At 37.0% G+C, this 14,460-nt stretch overlaps 1 protein-coding gene across 1 annotated transcript in view; it reads right to left on the bottom strand.

The window, feature by feature from the left end:
- Nucleotides 1–676: 676 nt before the first annotated feature.
- Nucleotides 677–14,460, bottom strand: part of EPB41L3 (erythrocyte membrane protein band 4.1 like 3) — a 96,572-nt gene continuing 82,788 nt past the window's right edge. Inside the window, exons 15-20 of the mRNA XM_023534187.1 lie at nt 5,546–5,929; nt 4,614–4,745; nt 4,021–4,119; nt 3,354–3,434; nt 2,967–3,083; nt 677–1,825 (exon numbers count right to left, since the gene is read on the bottom strand). Coding sequence (XP_023389955.1) covers nt 2,973–3,083; nt 3,354–3,434; nt 4,021–4,119; nt 4,614–4,745; nt 5,546–5,929 — 807 coding nt within the window. The 3' untranslated portion in view covers nt 677–1,825; nt 2,967–2,972. The remainder of the gene's footprint in view (nt 1,826–2,966; nt 3,084–3,353; nt 3,435–4,020; nt 4,120–4,613; nt 4,746–5,545; nt 5,930–14,460) is intronic.

Here is a 14,460-nt window from a genome sequence, read left to right as displayed (position 1 = left end):
ATGATGCTTCAGTTCCTAAAATGAATACTTAATATCCACAGTAAGGTCAACTTGATAACATCTTCAGAGATAAGAGATAAGAATTTGACTCCCTCAATAAGACTAAGATATGTGGTCAAATATAACAATTTTCTGAAAAAAAATTTTTTTAATTGAGTTAAAAAAATCAGAAAGATATGTAAAGCATGACATGATAGGAAATGCCATGTATATTTAGGTGTTAGGCTGGCAGCTGGTAATAGTAAGTCTTATTCTCGGTCCCTAGCATGTGAGGAGTCTGATATGGAGCTTTGGGAACATGCTGCATGGGTCTTCATAGCATATGCACCAGGAAATCTGCTCAGTTCTGGAGCTGATGTGTGTGAGAGATTTGGTAGATTAAAAGTACCCAGAAACACTCTATTCTTATAAAAAATCAAAACTTTGAAAATTAGATGCTGTGATAACCATTTGTTACTTTTTAAGGCCTCTGTAGGCAACCAAACATTTATATATATGTAATTTGTTCCCCATCTCCGATGCCTTAAAGAGTCCACACACTGTATACCATATATATACTTTCTGGTCTGTAAGAAGGCAGGTTATCTCTACAATACAGATGAATAAGGCTTTTGATATAAAGCAAATGTTACCTCTGGGATAAACATATAAAATACTGAAATTATTACACAGAGAATTAGTTTTAAATGCATTTACCATTTTTATTTTGCTATGCAGAAACATTCATTCACCATGGGCTGTGTGATGCAGTAGACAGTGTAGTGAAGAATATATCTTTTTTGAAGGCTATTTATAACTAAACACTAAATCGTTTAATTACATTGGAAATTCTGTACAGTTTAAGGCTTGGCTCTGAACTAGGTTGTAAATATGGACCAGATTTGGAAATAAAATACTTTCAAGTAAAATAAGAAAAATCAATTTCAAAATATAAGGAAGAAGAAACAAAGAAGAAAACAATAGATACTCAACAGTTTTTTTCTGGAGTGAAATCTCATAATATTGTAAACTAACAAAAATACAGATTTCCTTCCCAAAATAATGACAATTTACATATTTAGGACCTGTTAGGGAACTTTGGGAAGCTTTCCAGATTGAACGCGGACCAAAGCGGACAACAAGGAAGAAATCACATTAATATGCTAAGATCAGTGCTACCTTATAATGAATTAAATTAGATACACAAAGCAGGATTGTAAGCATTAAATATTTCCAGAGGATCAGAGAGTCATTACTGTTTATAGATGAGGAGTAATAAAACCAGATGAAACAAGTACAAGATTCAAGTTGTTTACTGAATAAACTCGGTTATTGGCACATCTAATCTGGGATAAACCTGACACACTGGACCTAGACAGCTTCTAGCATTTTAGGGTAATCTTCATTTATCTGTAAACAAAAGATCTGTCACCTAAGAAATTGCAGGGGTTTTTCGGATTTTTTTTTTTTTTTAGACTTTAATAATTAATAAACTATGAAAGGCATGGAGTGTTTATGTGTTACATGAAATTACGGTTTATATTGTTGGTTATGAACGTGCAGGTATAGCTGAAAACTTAGACACTTTGTGAAAATTAAAAATGCTGCTCTTTTGTAATTTTATCGTTGCTTCATGCAATATCAGTTTAGTGATGCTGATTCGGATTGCTTTATTATGGGAAGATCTCTCTGCCAGTGTCTTTACTATTGGTCAAGGTCAGTTCTTCTGGTTTGAAAATTTCCACTGGCAGATACAAGTCAGTTGGGTTAGAAGAGGGAACTCCATATAGGCTCTGGTTTTCCAAATGGTTTGCATGACTGTATTCCTGTGCAGGCTAAGTTATTCCTGTAGAAAAGAGATTTGATCAGTTACTCATTTAAAAACATCTGAGTTTTCCTCAGATCAAGGTCACCAAAAAAGTATCTTGCAGGTTATTCACTGCACTTTTTGACAAGATACTGTAATATACCACTTTAAGTCACTGGTATGTTTTGTCTTAAATAACTACAACATCACTCAAGTGGCTGAAGCTCACTGGAGAAAATAAATTTTGCCATCTTCTAAATTACCTTATTAATTTGAATATGGTGACTGGTTTCTTAAACCAATGTTAGAGAACTAATTTCTTTCATTCATACATGTAAAGTGTTAAGAGACATCACACAGACAGACAAGTGTGCAAATAGCTCATTGGTTGCATTTAGCATTCAAAGCCCCTTGGGGATGTTCAGGCCATGAGTTCTTGCATGGCAGGTTAGTATGCGTGACAAGTCTGTACAAACAGAGAAGATGCTGTCTGTTCATGATGTTGCCCAAACAGCAGCTGGAAAGGCATGCGCTTCCTGAAGGAAAGTGGGGCCACGAGACTGCAATTTTGCCTCCTCCTGAGACACAACACTACACTAGGAAAAAAACTGACCCAAAGAATACGGAAAATATAAGACATCCAAAATGAAAGGGAGTGCACAGGTTTCAATTAAAAAATAAAAAGCAAAACATAAGCATAAACAAGCTATAACCAAATACAGTTGATGAGAAAGCTTATAATGGAATGTTGCCATCAAAAGGAGAAAATTTTATTGCCCTGGTATGTGGAATACACAAATTGCACCTTTCAGAATGAAACTGCCTTCGTTTGATTAGGCCACATGACAAATAGAATCAAATTCGACCTTTCGAATTTGGTCAATGAAAAGAGTGCAGGGCATGGATTAAAAGGGAATGCCTGTGACACCATGCAAGCAAAGCCTCTGCTTTTCCTTTATCCTCTAACTGGCAGTGTATGCAAAAGTCCACAGGATGTAATCTCCAAATCTGAAACAAACCAGTACCTCCCCAACCAATTCTTCATCCTCTTGGTAACCAGCCCTGCAAATTCCGGTGAGAGAAAAAAGGAAAGGGTGGAGTCAGGTGAAGTATGAGAGGAAAGCATCCCATGCCACATGCCAGCCGAGGCCAAGCCTGGAGAATCAGCATCACCTCTTACCTGGGATCAATCCTCTCCATCTTCCGGTGTGATCTCTGTCTCTTTATGGACCACTACTTTGGTCACTGACATGTCAGGGTGCTGCTCTTTGGCCTCTTTAATTGCCTGAGCCAGCGCCTATCCCCAGGAAATCACAGAAGGGCAAAGACAAAAAGGAGGTGGAACATGCATGATCAGTAGCAAGGTGGAGACTTATGAGCTAGATCTAGATTCACAATTTACAAATGAGGTACAACGATTGAAAAAGAAATTGTACATTGTATACTGAAAAGTTAATTCAGAAAACTGTTTAGATTACATGCTGGACTAGAAAGACAGCACTGGGAAAAGTAGGGCCAACGAGAGTTTGCCTCTCTGGCAGAGTATGCACCGTCTCGCACACCCTACCTGGTCATGGTCAATGTCCGCATCACCCGTGATTACTATTCGCTTCTCAATTCTCGTCTCTGAAATGCCTCCTTTCACAGTCTGAAGGAACACGCAAGCATTATGAGTTTGCCCAGTTGGAGGAACAATCATTGTTCAATGGGGAAAATGAGAGAAAATGCTGACGGTTTTCAGTAACATCGTTCTTTTTTTCCTCTAATTTTTCAATTACAGTTGACATACAATATTATATTAGTTTCAGTTGTATAAGACAGTGATTAGACATTTACATAATTTATGAACTTATTGCCCCAATAAGTCTAGTATCCATCTGATACCATACATAGTTATTACAATATCATTCATTCTTTAAGAATTGAAACAGAATTCTGTGGGTTATTTTAAATCGCTTATTTCAGAGGCGAGGCTAGAATAGAGACCTTTGGATTTGGCTAGCCAATATTTCTGGAACATACATGTCAAGCATTACAGTTAAGTGTTAAGCAAAGGGTATCAGAATGTATATTCCTAAGCAGAAACTAGCGCATGAGGATAAATGCATCATAAATATAGTAGTTGTGAAAGCTCTGATGCAGCTATCCTGTCATCCTGATAGTCACATAACTATTTGTTATGCAGCCCAACCTGGAAGAAGGCCTTACTTTTTATCAGTTCTCGTTCCACTTACTTTGGTGATGTGGGTGGTGGTCGTGGTACTGGTGGTCTCAGATGTGATTGTCTGTGCACTCATTAGCACGCCTGGCTCCAAATCAGCACCAGGATCAACCTAAGCAAGCAAAGGAATAGACACCTCACTCAAATATTTACATCATCTCTTCAGATGTTTGCTATGTTAGTTTAGTTCATTATAATGATTTAGTTATTTCCCATAATCACCGTGCTATTCAGTCAGCATCTGGGAGCTACTGCCATAAGACTGAATCAAACATAGCCAGAGTTAACCATCACTAATAACACTGGGACTTGAGAAATGTCAGCAGTGGCTGATGGAGCTAATATTTTTCCTATATCTATCGCTAGGGAAATAGGTTTTTGAGCCTTTTTCTACCTTTTGAGATATATGAAGACTGGCTTAAACTATTTGCTACTACACAGTCAGAAATAAAATTATAATTATTGCATCACTCTTGACAGAGACAGTCTGGCTGCTGGATCCTCTGAGTCTCACAAATTAAAAATCACGTAGTTATAGTTAAATGCGCTAAGCCACTAACGGGGTAAAACAAAGTGCCAGGGCTCTGGTCTTTGCGATGATCTTACCTGTGATGATTCATACGTTATGGTTTTGGTTTCTGTGTGAACGACTGGCAATTCCTTGGTAGAAATTTCTAGTTTTACTCCTCCTGGCGAAACACTGCCAAAACTGATGGTTTCTGTCTTCACAGTAGATGACTGTACCGGTGGGAAGTAGGTAGAGCGGCTATTAGAGTTTGCACAAACACAGTTTTGCTTTATTTCCTCCCCACTTGGTGTATATATAACAGCACAGGTTAGTATGAAATAAATGCTTACATAGTCTGTGAGGGGTAAGTTGGGGAGTGAGGCACACAACAGATACATGTCCAGCGGCCTCCCAGAATTCCACAGTGTTTTTAAATGGAATGTTCCAGGCAAAGGAAAACTTTTTGAAGGAAATAAACTATTTTTACATCTCCCCTTCTCTATCTCATAAACGAATCTTAACAGGTTAAAAATCATTTATTTAATAACTTCTTACAAAGAAGAAACAAGTAATAAGAAATGAACCTTTCCCAATCCCAAATACTTCAAGAATCTCAATAAAAGAGGATAAAGAATAAAGTTCTGGCATTTGGTACCTGTACAAGCATGGTTTTTGGTTCTTCTGGATAAGTACACTGATCAGAAATAAATTTATCAAATTTCCTAATATCTTGGCCGGACATGCATTGCCCAGGTTTACTGCCAATTACAATAATTACAATGAGAGTAGAAACCACTTCCTGGAGCTATACATTATTAAGAATCATCATATATGTTTGCATGTGACCCAAAAGATGGAAACCAGCATGGAGACCCAGAATTGCCATGCAAGATGGAAATAAGAGGAAAACAAACTGCACTTGGAAAAAGTAGAAAATTAAACTTAGCTCTATCTTTATATTTAACTAAATTTTAAGAACTCATATATCTGCTTAATGTAGTGCTAAAAGTAATATTAACTACTTAGTTACCTCAAAATGAGGTTTTTGTTCCAAAGTTTCAGAAACGTGGATTGCTACACTTTGCTCCTCCTCTGGCTCATGAGAAGCAGTGGCCATTTCTTCCTGTTCGAGTACAGCTTTATCGGCCACCTCTCCTTTTTCCTCTTTAGACCCGTCCGTCAGAGCAGAGCCCTCCTTCCCTTTAACGCTAGAAGCATCAGCAGATGCTGCCTGTGCTGCAGCATCCACATCGTCTCCAGCAATGTAAGAAGCATCCCCACTTGCATGCACACTCATCACATGTCTTTCTTCCACCAACACAGTTTCCTGCACAACCTTCTCAGTGCTAAGTGGCTGGGAGTGTTGGGTTGTTTCGGTGTCTGTTACGCTGGACCCAGTCTTGGTTTCTGTTTTCTGTGTGGGAAAAGATTGTGGAGTCAGTGTGAATTTCCATAAACCAAAGGTCAAAAAACAGAAAAAAAAAACCCAATAAAACCTCACAAAAGATGTCACTCACCAGGATGCCTAAAGCCAGTGCCATGGGCATATAACCAGAAACACTTACAGAAAACATAAATTAGCTTTCATTCTTCCCACCAGAATCTTTGATGTTTTCTCTCTGCTGCTATGAGATATCCGCAAAAAAACAAATGAACAACCCCCGCCCCCGACAAAAACCAGAATGCAGTATAAAATGCAATTAAAAACAAAACAAAACAAAAGCACATTCATATTGGCTTTGGCTGCTTTCTTAGACCTAATAGGTGACATGAGATACTTTAAAAAATTAAATGCTATTAAAATTTCTCAGATTGCCTTTTGAATATCTGAAGTATGTTCTTATAATGGAACTAAAGGCATATATGACAGATATGCCAAGCAGACACAAAGAAAAAGAACTGAAGGCACCTTTGAGGTATTTAAGGCAAAGCGCGCGCACGCGCACAGACGCACACAAGGCATCAAGCTATAAATAAAAGCAAATAGGCAGAGTCAGGAACATCAAGGATGGAATCGAAAGGCCACCTGAACCCAGCTTTGAGAAGAAGAAGTAACCCCTCCTATGAATTCTGTTGGTTTTTTCGCAGACTCTAATAAACTGAAGATTTCAGAGCCATCCATAAGCTTTTCACCAGAAGGCTGCTTAGTCTGAGTGAACAAAGAAATGGAGAGTCAAGCACAGAAACAGTACATACGCAGGCGCATACACATTCACAGCTGGTTAGACAAAATTGTAGGCAGAGGAGAGAGGGAGGAAGGATAAAGGAATCTACTATACAGACTTTGTAAACTGAAAAGAATGAGAAATAAAATAGCAAATTGAGGTGACCATGAGCTCTGGTTTGGTAAAAGCGGAGAGAGTTAATTAGGATTAGGGCAGTGCTCGTTTAAGCGGATCATTTTTTCCCTTCATTGCAAGCCACAGCCGCACTATCACATCTTGGGAACGGGGGAGCTGGAAATAAAACAAAGTGTTTCAATGCTCGCCGGATTGCGGTATTAATTTAACCATGAAAAAAATTAAAAAGCTCGGGTTGGCTGCTCTGAACATAAAGCCAAACAGCGAGAGAAACGGAAAGGTTCAGGGTGGAAGGGCGCTGCCTCAAAACGCCATGCTGGAATCTGAAACGGCGGCCCAAATGAAAGGCACTGGTTACCACGACTCGAGACGCGGGCGACTCGGAAAGGTAATGAGCAGTAGCGATGGTGAAGGCAGGTTCCTGGGAGTACCTCCACTCAGACAGACTCTTCCTTCTGGGCCCAAAGAGCCCCACTTTTAAGGCCTCACCCTCCGGGGCTTGCTCGGTTTTGCTGAACCGCACGCTCTCCAGGCCTGTGTGCAGAGCCGCGTCCTTCCCCAGTATCTGCGCCTTCTTGAGGTCTTCCTCTTCAGGACTCTGGCGCCGGGACTCGGCTTCCTTGATGGGAGCCAGGGACTCTGACAATCTCCGCTTTGGAGTATGGACTTCGGGTCCTCTCTTGGATTTCTCATCAGCGACGGCCTCCAGGACCTCATACTCTGTCATGACAGGGATGATCTTCACAGACTCCATTTTCTGAAGCGCTTCAAGGGTGGAGGGTTGCACTCCCTTCTCCCCCTCTTTGGCTTTTCCAGTCATAGTAACGATTTTTCCGGACACAGTATCATAGGATTTTCCTAAGGTGTATATTTTCTGTTTGCTTTCTTCTTTCAATTGCATTTCTTGGGCCAAGTCATCAAAGCCCTGCATTTCCATGGCACTAAATCTTAACACGTCGGCGGGGATGTCACCAGCTTTACTGCTCACAGTCACCACTTTGTAAGTCACAATCTTTCTCGAATCACCATCAACTACCTCAGTAGGTATTTTGTCTACAATAACCCAATCCTCTGTGCCCTATATTTGAAATATAAAAGCTAAATTAGAAATTCTGATGGTATTTCATTTCTAAAATAAGAATCCTTTAAGAAAATCAGGGCGAGAGCTACATTGAGGTCTGTGATGTGATGGCACAGGCTAGTGTTATTATCTAATAATTATGGCTGCAATCTCTTCTCATCTGAAATTCATAAACTCAAACTTTCAATTTGGAATATGGCCTGCAAGTAGAGCTGCAATTTCAGATTTCTTTAAATAGAAACATACTTTGCTGGTAAATTTTGCAAGAAATATATTTGATCTCACGCTAAATGTCTGATTATTTCGTATTTCAAGATTAAATAACATTATTGAAGCATCTGTACAACTTATTTCGTTTTACTTGTGTTGACACAAAAATATAGTTTTCCACATTAAATGCATTACTTTTAACAGTTCATATCTGTTATTCTCACAAAGGACTTGCCAGCATTCCACAAATTTCTATGAACACTGTTTTCCATGTTCGTAAATTATACTTCCTTATATAGGAGATCAAATCCACTATTGCACTTATTAGCCAATAAATATTGAGTGTGTCTGCATTGAAGACATTGTAATGAAATATTTCTCACTGTTGGGACATTGTTGGAGCCTCTTACAAACGGGCTATAGTGGTTGATAAAGTGTTCCAACTTTATTTACAATCAAAGTTCATCATCTCAGTACTTTCTTTGCCACTTTCCTTGGTGTTAGTTCCAATAGAACAGAAGAAATGATAGGAAACTTTTGCATTTGGGAAGCCTAATAGGATGTCACCGGTAGTTGACCAGTCTAATAGGTTACAGAGAAAAGAGAAGTCAAACCAGATGAGCGCCTTGGTTTACATTTTAAACTGATATGTTTTCTACTTTCATTTTTATCATTATCTGAACACTTGAATCTAGAAATATGTGTGCCTTAAGAAAAAAGATTGTAGATTCATCTACGTGTTGGTGCTGGATTAAATGAAATGAATTGAAAAATGACCTCTAGGGTTGATGGGGCAGTTTTCTGGAAAATGATTTGTTGAGAGGTAACCACAGAGCCTGCAGAGTCTCCTTCGCGCATTTTCTTTATCGCACTTGGCTAGTGGGAAAACCAATACAAGTTCAGAACTTTCAAAATCCAAATTAGTATCATCTAAATTAGCATCACTCTATGGGTAAAACAGACAGTAAAAAGTCCAAACATTATTATTAGAAAGTATAATCATAATGCTTCGATGACCACACATAGATATAACCACCGAGGAGCAAAAGCCATAAAGAAATGATGGCCAACTGATAACTACAATAGTAAGAAAATTCCTTTTTCCCATCCCCAGAATCTAAGCAAAAATGATATACCTACCTTAGTTTTAAACAAGGTTAATTTTAAAAGGAAAACAAAAACTAAAGATATTTTAATGAAACTGAAATCTGAAGAGCAATTCTCTCTTGGAAAATTCTTTTATGTTTCTTTTTTACCTGAGACTCAAGGAATGGAGAGCTTCCTTGCTGCAAAAATATAACTTTTTCAGAAATCTCTCTTTCTTCTTTGGTCTGTTTGAATAAAGGGGGTTGGGTTGGAGAAGAGGAAGTAGACAGTTTCCAAAAAGGCAAGTTAGGATGAGAGTTCTTTCACTGTGCTATACATATAATAGTCATTCATTTTTTTTTTCTGAAGAAGTAAATTATTGTTTATTAATTTGAAAAATGGTCTGAAACCACCTCAAAGTTGAATGGCTATTTCCAAAAAGTAACATGATTTTCTGAAACTTGGGTTTGTATGACTCAAACATTTTTAATTTCTACAAACACAGAATATGAAAGAGCAGTATAGTGTCTTAATATTGAACAGTGTCTATGTCAGTCTTTTGCAGCACCATAAAAGTGAATATTAAATGAAAATGCTAAGATTTTTTTTTTTAAATTAAGGTAGGAATAAATCCTCATTTCTATTTCTGACAAATACTTGGTTGTATTCTCCATTTAAGTGTTGCTTAATAAAGAAAGAAATACACACGGATCACTGCATTAGCTACTAAATTGAATAAACTCAGTTATGCCTAGACTAAGTCTTTATTGCTCCACAAATAAACATAAAATATACTCAAGGTTATAGCTTTATATGAACTTTTATAACATGAATAATTTTAAAAAGTCAGTTTCAAAATATCTTAGTGAAAAACTAAGTATTTCAAATCATGCTTATCTTTAACATACAAAATTAAGAAACATTAAGGTAAATATGTTAGAATTAGTTTTTTTCCTTCTATATACTTTTTTCTCGTTGGTATTAAACTGGCATAATTTGAGTGAGCCTGTCTCCATGCACAGTGTACAGACCCACAGATGGAAAGGATACTGTGGAAGAGGAAGCTAAAAAATATTAACGGAAGGTTCAAAGTTTCTAGAAGAATGGAGCTTTTAAAATAAATTCTATAGTTGTTAACAATATAACTTTATGAGATCTATTTAAAATTCCTGTGTGTCTATAAATTTGTCAGTACCACATTTAATTCTTTGCCTACAAGAGGTTATAAAGGAGCATCTGGAATATTCTTCTGAGGAACCTACTGACAGATTTTGATAGCGTCATTTTCATATGTCCTTTAAGACATATGAACAAATTAAGACATTTTCAAAAGAAAAAAAAAAATCCCTGTTCTGCCCCAATTTGGAGAAAGGTATTGGAAGAGACAAAATCTACCACGTAGAATCATTAAATGTGAATTTTTGTTTTACTTTCAATCACAGCCTCTTTTTCAAACAGGAGTAAGAAACAAGAAAGAAGGGTCAAAATTATAGGTACTTTTCAGAATACCACTGCTAGGCTTTTTGATTATAATCACTTTTTCCTAAGATGAAAGCTTAAAAGAACAATAACAGCAGGAAAACGGTGGTTTTCAGCACATCCTGTCACCTGACATCACTTAATTTCACAAAGGTCTGTGTCTGTAACTAAACATGTCAATATTGTCTGCATTCAGAACTGGGTATGTCCAGTAATGGTAAAGAGCAACTAATGGGATCGATTTTAGAATTAAATTATATATATGGTCAATCCAATCCAGTTAGTTCAGCTAAAGAGAAGGGAAGAGGTACTGATAAAGAAAAGTTGATAATTGAAACATTTACTTATATAATGGGTTAGAACAGAGTCAGATGTATATCCCAACCATTTTGTTTACTAACTTAAACATTCACCTCTATATCATAATTGGGAAACAAGGTCCTACGCTGGCTTTCAAAATTCAGAGGTGTACTTACTCTTTGGGGAATTAAGGGTTTCCATATAGCGGTGCCACTCATTTCTGCTTGGGCTAAGGGTTCTCAAACTGGGTTGTGCATTAGAATTATGCGAAGAGATTTTTAAATAATAGTGATGCTTGGGGTACGACGCAGACTACTTAAATCAGATTCTGATGTAGAACCCAGACATCAGTATTTTAAAAATTTCTCATAGATAATTTTAATATGCACTTAGAGTTGCACCCCAAGGCCAGGACAGAAAATCACAGAAGTCAGATTCAGAGAATGGAGATAATTCTCCCTATCCATAAAAAGATGATCTTTCATGAATGTATTATTTTGTCCAATTTGAAGACCATCTAAGACCTGAATAGCAAAAGTAGAGCTGGACCAGAAAGCAGACAAATGCAAAAATAGAATCGATTCTAGTTATTTATGGTAGTTATATTCATAAAGTCACTGTGAACAACGAATTAGTGAATACTGAACCACTGTCCTCTAGGGGAATACAGGGTTAGGTTCCCGTGAGCCTCTGGTCATAATATTTTCATCAACTGGTCAATATATAACTTTGTCTTATGTTTCTGCTAAAAAAGCTTTTATTTAACATATATTATTGCTCCACTTACATTGAACTCACAACCAACAGCACTCTAACTTATTCCTGAATGACACTTTAACTAACACACCTGGTTTCCCACACAGCACATCACAGCCTTCTCCTGCTTAGCGGCACATCAGTAGTATGCCTTGGGGCCATTTTAAATAGAAAAATCACCAACAAAAAACACAAAAAAGCAAAAATGTGGCACTGAATAGGCTGTGAAAAGGACACCTGTTTACAGTATGAGAGCTGAAATAAGAGAGCAGAACACTGTTCATCCTCAGCTGGGAATGTGGACAATGAGCCACTTGAAGTTTTCACAACTCCGCGCCTGTCTGTGAATGACTGAAAGTACTGTTAATACTGATTTTAGAGCTACAATAATTTTAGCAAGTAGGTAAATCTGCAAATATGAAATCCATGAATAAGGAGGATTGACTGTGCTAAGCTTATATGCCTATAAAACTAGGTATGTTAACAAAAACAACAATACTGGCACTGCACAAGTGCCAACGGGAACTGCATTTTGGTTGGGTTTTGGAAACTTACTATTCAAGTAACCACAAGGGAACATACCTCTAATGTGGACTGGGCCCAGGTACATCACAAAAGGCTGTGATGGGAAATATTTCTGCACAGAAGATGTACCTGCAATCCTTCACATACTATACATCTACCCTTCCTATGTCTGCTGGCCCCTGTATGTGAGTTTATTTTCAAAAGTTAATGAGGATTTGATATTATTTATTGTTTGGGGTCATCCTTGCTGTTTGTCTGCTATTATCTCAAATAATTGAAACTTGAAACCATTTGCAATAAAATTCCCATTTTATAGTAAATATACATAATATTCTTAGAGTATCATCACCATTACTAGCTCATTATTTACATTTATAATTCCTAATTTTCTTCTAATTGTTCATAAATCAGTAGCTTTTGATAGAAATAGATTTACTTAGGAGTCAATCACCATAGAAAAAACATGGTCACAATAAAAATCAGAGGGCATTAGATTTTTTTTCCCACAACTTTTAAAATTTTTATTTTATTATTAGTTTCAAGTATATAGTAGATTGATTATATACTTGAAATCAATATGTCACCAAAAAAATTTATATGTCATCCAAAAAATCCAACTAGACTTGGGGCCACTGAATCGAAGTTTCTTCACCCTCTGATACAAACAGTATTACTTTATTTGGGACGTCACTTTTAAAAATTAAATTACATATTTCCTTTTAAAAATAATTGGACTTCTTTCTAAACCAGTCAATTACTGTTTACTTAAAGTGGAACATGATAAATAAGAGGATGATATCAGATTAAGAATTTACTCACAAAAATACCTCCCCTCCAAAATAAAAACCTTTTGGTTATGTTTGTAAACAAATATGATTTGTATATGCCTAGCTGGGACGATAAAACTCTCTTCTGTGCGTTTCATAAAACAAATAAAAAAAACAGACAAATTGGCAAGAATTTAGAGCACAAGAATTTTCTGGGTTGTTCGTGGGACTTTCTCCAGGGCCCTCAAATGGTCTATAAATTTGGGTGTCATCAAGAGTCCTGGGCAATGGTCCAAAGAGTCCCCTAGGTCACTCTCCCCTGCCCTAATGTCGAGGGAAGTGAGCAGAGCACTGACCACTCCAAAGGGCCTTCTCTTTCTCTAGGGCTTGAAGCTTTTCAGAGCTACATCTTTGACAACCAGGGTTAATTAATTAGCCTTGTTTTTAAGAAGTTCTTTACATCTAGTCAAGTTCTTTCTACAACTTCCTCTTTTTGCGATGGTAGTGGAGCACTGAGGTACGGCCTCGGCATAACAACTTAGCAGACACTTGAAAGCAGTTACTAAGCCAGTTATTGGTCTTCTCCAGTCTAAATAACCAAACTGCTTTACTCTTCTGTAGAGGACATGTTTCCATCCTTTACCATTAAAAAACAAAAACAACAAGTACAACAACAACAAAAAACCCCTTTCTTGTGTGTACTGCAATTTCTCTGCACTACACACAAAAAAGGCAGTAACATCCGAGGAAAGTACAGTATGTTCAAAGTATCACCTTTTTAAGCTATTAATGTTCTTTGGGTTCATCACTGTCATTCTCTAAGAATCGGAGGATTTAATAAATAAAAAATACTTTTTTTAACAAGTCTAATAGAGTAGACTTCTAAAGTCCCTGTTTATCAGTACCAAACTTTAACTTCTCTAAGCTACCACCTAAACTTCTATTCAAAGTGGCTACCACCTATCATTTCCCTTATTAACAGACTGGGAAGAGAGGACTGGCTTTTTTGGTTTGTATAATTTTTGGTGGCTATTTATTTCGTGTTTTTGTAACTTAGTCTAGTATCTGCCATCTTCAGAACCAAAATGATCTTTATTTCCAACAGAGATAGTTGACATAGGGTAAGCCAAACTTGACCAATTACAATGACATTTTTTATGATCATAACTAACAAGTGGTACTCTTAATACAGGGACTACAATATTTAAATCAATCTGAATGTGAAATTTTTGACTCTTACAGCTCCATCTGAATGAAATTGGTATTTAATGGTACGAGAGTACTTTGGTAATAGTACTTTTCATTTATTCTGCATAAAAGGACACTTTTTTCTAAGTAATTTGAATGGATATATAACTTTGTCACTTTTTAGCTGAGATTGGAATTGTCAAGAACATAATGATTGTGGTCACTTTCGATAAATAGCTTTCAAAGGAAGTTT

This window comes from Pteropus vampyrus, unplaced genomic scaffold (assembly GCF_000151845.1).
Source record: "Pteropus vampyrus isolate Shadow unplaced genomic scaffold, Pvam_2.0 Scaffold122, whole genome shotgun sequence".
Taxonomy (NCBI): Eukaryota; Metazoa; Chordata; class Mammalia; order Chiroptera; family Pteropodidae; genus Pteropus; species Pteropus vampyrus.
The sequence above is the reverse complement of the archived record's forward strand: the minus strand, read 5'-3'. Positions and strand labels throughout refer to the sequence as shown.